This window comes from Halichoeres trimaculatus, unplaced genomic scaffold, assembly GCF_033239565.1.
Source record: "Halichoeres trimaculatus isolate MK-OKI-2021-1 unplaced genomic scaffold, fHalTri1.1 fHalTri1_scaffold_3, whole genome shotgun sequence".
NCBI classification, from domain to species: domain Eukaryota; kingdom Metazoa; phylum Chordata; class Actinopteri; order Labriformes; family Labridae; genus Halichoeres; species Halichoeres trimaculatus.
In genome coordinates this window covers 6459092-6462311 of record NW_027437181.1, presented here as the reverse complement: position 1 = coordinate 6462311, position 3220 = coordinate 6459092, and the positions used below count along the sequence as shown (strand labels likewise).

The following is a 3220-nucleotide window of genomic DNA, read 5'->3' as shown; positions in this document are numbered from 1 at the left end:
TCACTGGATAAAAATACTTTGAAAATAACAGAAGCACAAAACTTTATAAAAATAAACTCCCCTTTAAAAAATATTCAACAAATTGCAAAATTCAATAGGCAGTTTAATCCTTTGTAGCACCTTTAAAACATCATGTTTCTTTGACTTTAAGGATTTAACAGTAAGCCTACACTGGCCCTTAAATACGCTGTAACAAGTCAAAGTCCTGCTCTGAAATAGATCCTTTAATAAATATAAACATTAACAGGACAAAGTGTTAAAATTCTTTAAACAAATAGCTTCTTTTTTTTTTAAATATTTGCCCATCAGATCCTTACAGTTATGTTATTTACGTTATTCATGACAGACTTGGCATAAATAAATAAATAAATAAGAGCGTTGTTCTTCAATGGCAGAAATGCTAAGTGGCTGTTCTTCTCTGGATGCTGGAAGGTCTTCTTGAGCCGTCCTTCAAGACCCGGGGATTAAACGGGCTGTGTAATCACAGATTTTTTGTGCAGACCAAACAGGGATGAAGATGCACAGAGAAGTGTGAACACTCAGTTTGGTAACCATGTGCAAAAATGCTGCATTTAAAGGCATGAAGGGCTGATGCATGGAAAGTTTCACATGTTTAGGTTATACATTTTGGATTTTTACATCATTTCTATGGTCCTAAATTAACAGCCCTGAGCCCTGCTGCTTTAAATAAAACAACCCAGAAGTCATGGGATGACAAGTTTTATACAGGTAATAAACCATTAGAGGAACAGGTCTTAGCTGCATGATGGAGTGTTTTCAGGTGAGCTTGGTGAGTGGAGATGAAGCTCAGCACCAATGAGAGGAAAGTAGAGGATGATCTTACTGATTATTGCTTCTTTACATCTGGCATCACGCAGACACAGCCCACTGCAACCTTGATTAATGCTCTGGTCAGCCTGTATCTGTTTGCATCTCTCTGACATGTAGTCTTCTTGTAGACCAGCATGTTTACTTCCAGGGGCTTAGAGTTGTAGCTGTAGTCCTCTTTCCCATTCACGATGCAGCCCTCGCAGAGACACTCAGCGATGCTGATTTTGTCAGGGACCCGGTCCGGGTCCTGGTCCACCCTGAAGCAGACAAGAAACGTTATCAAACTACAGGGGAGGCCAACCTGGTTTTTACTCCAGATATTGTACTCTGTAAAAAGGGGATCTCAGATCAGTTTATATGATGTTTTTATGTTTTCTATCTATTAATCCAACTCAATATTTTTAAGTTAAGGTTTCCAATGTATTTTTGTGGATCATATCGACTCGAAATTCTGCACAGAAACAATAATAAAAAGAAGTAGTTGGACCAACTTACATTCATTGCTTCAACTGGTCACACCTAAATGAATGAAGTTCTTTAAAATTAAATTAACAAGTTCATTTAACACAACCTAATAGGTCAAATAAACCAAACATTTTAATTCTTATCAAATCTACATTTTGCATTAATCCGACTCAAAGTTTTAAATTGTTTCAACTCAATAATCTGCAAAACCCAAAAGGACAAACCATGGATGAGGAGGGAACGCTATGGATATGAGACTCTGATGCACATTAAGCTACTGCGCGGGGACAGTGTGTCTGTGCTCCACAGCACAGGCTGCTAGTCCTGTGCTCAACAGCAGTGAGGGCTCCAATTAAAATACTGAATATAACTGAAGACAAAACCCAGTTTGTCATTTCTATTCATAATTTAGCCCATCAACACATATTATTTATTCACACATAAAACATTAAACATGCTTAAAGGAACACGGTCCATGCTGCAGGGCACAGACAGCAGGACCATGCCATGTGGAGCACAGAAAGCCAGTGCTCTTGGCAGGTTAACATCTTAATGTACATTAGGGTCTAATATCCACTGCATTCCCTCCTCTCTCGCGGTTCGAATCGAGTCAATTCAATGGGCTGTTAAGTAAACTTTACAAGTACACATAAAGTAAACTCAACTTAATACTATTAGCTATATTTACAATTATTTTTAGTGCAATTCATTTCCTAGATCCTTTTAAGTAAGCTCAACTTGTCACATTTTTACAGTGTAATAAAGTATAAAAACACCTTGTCAGATTTTACTTTGAGGTTTTGCAAATTATTGAGTTAAAACAACTGAAAACCTTAAGTTGAGCAGATGCAAAATGTTGATTTGAAAACAATCAATTTTTTAAGTTCATTTGACTTAATCAGTTGTGTTGATTGAACTTATTAACTTCATTTCAAATAAGTTAATTTATTTAGGTGTGACCAATTGAAACAATAATTTCAGTTGGTCAAAGTGTTTTCTTTTATGAGTATGAAAAACAAAAAAACATCCACCTCCACCAGTTTTTGCTCCTTAATGCTTCAGACAGAGCACTGAGCTCAATACTATTGCAGCAAAGTGTGTGACAGGAGCAAACACAGCACACTCAGCGCGCATGTCCAGATAAATCCAGTTTCAAAGCATCAAGTCCACCTGAGCCGCTCTGGGAGCAAAACAGGTTGATCCTAGGGGTCTGACTCAATGAATCCGTCTCCTCCCCAGGGTGCAGTTACTCACCTGTATCTCCAGGGGGACAGCGCGCGGCTCTCCTCGTCTCCTCGCATCTCTTTGGCTGCTTCTGCGCATGTCCTCTCCGGCAGCTCCTTCGCCAGACCGTACTTTTCTCCCAGCTTACTGTACAGCTTATCGGTTTGGTTCAGTCCTTCTGTCTGACTGTGACACACTGAGGCCGTCTGGACCAGCAGACAGCCAATGCAGATCTGTGTGGACAGGAAGTACAGGTTAAGCGCTGCAGCAGAGACTCGAAAGAGAGTCAGAAGGGAAAGTCTCAGAGTTACCATTTGAAGACCGACCCACAGCATCCTGAGCCCGGACAGGTGACAGTGACTTCGGCTCCATTAGACCCGCTTTTTATACGTTTGAAGCTCCTCACGTCAATGTCCAAACAACCTGCAGAGTCTTGAATGCGTGTCCCCCTTTCCCTGAATCGCTCTCAAAACCACATCAGCCCCAGACTCCGCCCCCTCCCTGAGGAGCGGGCGGGCGAGTGTGTGAAGTGCAAGCATCCTCCTGGCCCAACGCCCTGTGGTCACACCTCTCAATACCATATAGCTATAAAGCCTGCCTCCGTTCATTTTAACACATGACTGCTCCAGATGGTCATCTCTGAATCTGTGCCAGCAGAAACACCTGGAGCTGGTTTCCCAGGAGATATGTGTGAACGCTG

The 3220-nt window shown here is 41.1% G+C and overlaps 1 protein-coding gene across 1 annotated transcript; it reads right to left on the bottom strand.

The window, feature by feature from the left end:
• Window positions 1-784: 784 nt before the first annotated feature.
• On the bottom strand, window positions 785-2892 carry LOC141787793 (interleukin-17C-like). The gene is made up of 3 exons (XM_074666466.1): window positions 2832-2892; window positions 2551-2782; window positions 785-1088 (listed from the first exon to the last, which is right to left on the bottom strand). Exons 1-3 carry the CDS (start codon window positions 2890-2892, stop codon window positions 848-850), a joined length of 534 nt encoding a protein of 177 aa, XP_074522567.1. The 3' UTR covers window positions 785-847.
• Window positions 2893-3220: the final 328 nt, after the last annotated feature.

Coding starts and splice junctions, on each gene's coding strand:
- LOC141787793 (XM_074666466.1), bottom strand. CDS start 2,892: ATGGAGCCGAAGTCACTGTCACCTGTCCGGGCTCAGGATGCTGTGGGT. Junction 2,783..2,831: donor TGTGGGTCGGTCTTCAAATG/GTAACTCTGAGA, acceptor TCTCTGCTGCAG/CGCTTAACCTGTACTTCCTG. Junction 1,089..2,550: donor CTGTCCCCCTGGAGATACAG/GTGAGTAACTGC, acceptor TGTCTGCTTCAG/GGTGGACCAGGACCCGGACC.